The sequence below is a fragment of the Ipomoea triloba genome, chromosome 5 (assembly GCF_003576645.1).
Source record: "Ipomoea triloba cultivar NCNSP0323 chromosome 5, ASM357664v1".
NCBI classification, from domain to species: Eukaryota; Viridiplantae; Streptophyta; class Magnoliopsida; order Solanales; family Convolvulaceae; genus Ipomoea; species Ipomoea triloba.
This window is the reverse complement of record NC_044920.1, coordinates 14,329,103-14,331,003: the sequence shown is the minus strand read 5'-3', so window position 1 is coordinate 14,331,003 and position 1,901 is coordinate 14,329,103. Positions and strand designations below refer to the sequence as shown.

General features: G+C 38.0%; 1 protein-coding gene across 1 annotated transcript; it reads left to right on the top strand.

The window, feature by feature from the left end:
• The first annotated feature begins 895 nt into the window (after positions 1–895).
• On the top strand, positions 896–1,417 carry LOC116020283. Its single transcript, XM_031260768.1, has one exon. The coding sequence runs from the start codon at positions 896–898 to the stop codon at positions 1,415–1,417; it is 522 nt and encodes a 173-aa protein (XP_031116628.1).
• Positions 1,418–1,901: the final 484 nt, after the last annotated feature.

Below are 1,901 nucleotides of genomic sequence, written 5' to 3'. Positions count from 1 at the left end.
GTGTGTGTCATATATATATATATATATATATATATATATATATATATATATATATATATATATATATATATATATAGTAGAGTTCAAGTGTGGACGCGTCTTAACGTGTGAACAGTACGGCCTCACCACTATGCATACAGATATATACCACTCAGTGTTAGAAAATGCACCATACAAATATGCACCGTTAGGTACACATCACAAAAAAACACACCACTAAGTATGGAAATATACACCACACAGTATTTGGAAATGCACAATTAGAGACAGGGGAGTTATGGTCCATTATTTTTGGTGTGTATTTTCATGTGGTGCATTTTCTAACATTGAGTTGTGCATTTTCTAACATTGAGTGGTGCATTTTATAACATTGAGTGGTGTGAACTGCACTGTTCACACGTTAAGATGCGTCCACACTTGAGCAGATTTATATATATATATATAAATATAAATATATATATATATATATATATATATATATATATATATATATATATCTTAGTTCTCTTATTTATATAAATAAATAAATTTAAATATAATAAAAAAAAATTAAAAAGGCCGACTCGCCCGAGTTAACTTGACTAACTCTGTCGAGTTTGGCGAGTTAACTCGGCCAAATTCGACCGCTAACTCGGTCCAATCAGTCGAGTTAGGCGCTAGGCGGCCACCTAGACGGACGCCTAGGTAGCAATTTAAATATGTGGGCAAGAAAAGAATATGAATATTATTCTTGAGGCTTCCCATTCATTACATGGAACTATAAATACATCTTTCATTCATTAACCTCTCCATCCCAAAACCAACAAAAATAAAAACATAAAAAATGGAGATGGAACAAAAAACACCACAAATAGTAGGCAAGAAGCTATGGAACATAATGAGAATAGTATTGTACATGGCGAGAAAAAGCAAGCTAATGCTTGACCTCCAAATCTCCCTGGAAGTCATGCTCAAGAGAGGGAATAAGCTCGCCAGAAAAGCCATTAGCGACCTCATCGTGCTCCACCACGGCGACGCCCACACCCTCTCTTGCCGGTCCAACGACGCGGCCGCCGTGTTGTTCGTAGGCCCACACGAGTACGAGTTCAGCTGCAGCAACAGCCCCGCCGCCTCTCTATTCCCGTCTTCGTCGCACTACGCCGGCAGCAGCAAACGCCGCAAACGCAACCGCCACAAGAACCGCCGCCGCGACGACGATATCGTTTCGTTTCAAAAGGCGGTTTTGGGCAAGGAGATCATGGTGGCGGCGTCTCCGCTGCCGGTGAGGCAATTTCCTCTAAAAGATAGCTCAGAGGGAGGCTCCGAAATCGATAAAGATGCTGAGGAGTTCATCAACAAATTCTACACAGACTTGAAGAAACAGCGACGAATTGCGGCGCTTGAACCTCCCTCGCCTTTTCATATTTGGGCACACTGAAGGATTAGGTGCAACATCTATCTATCTGTGTACATGTAACACTTTTCCATGCGAATTCAACTCCACTCATCTCCAATTCTCCATTCACACCTCACCAATATTTTATTTTCTATAATATTACTCAGTAGTATTTATTATATTGTACCAAATTTTGTATTGTCTAATGTGATTTTTAAATTGGATAATGTATGAATATATAACAAAAGATTATGATACTTTGAGCTTATTATTATTATTATTTTTGTTTAATTTATGGCTTAAATATGAAGGGTTGAGTTAAATTATGGTTTTAAAGAGGAGGGGTCTGAATGAATGAATTCCATTGATGAGGGGAAACTTTTGCTTGGTTGGTTTACAGGCCAGTTTTAATGTGTTGCTCTACTTGCTATCGGAAGTTGTTGCATTGCAATTAAGGGCTGAATTTATTAGCTAGGTATTTTGAAGTTTATGTGATGTTTAATAATTTGTATTTGTAACGGTACGG

Coding starts and splice junctions, on each gene's coding strand:
- LOC116020283 (XM_031260768.1), top strand. CDS start 896: ATGGCGAGAAAAAGCAAGCTAATGCTTGACCTCCAAATCTCCCTGGAA.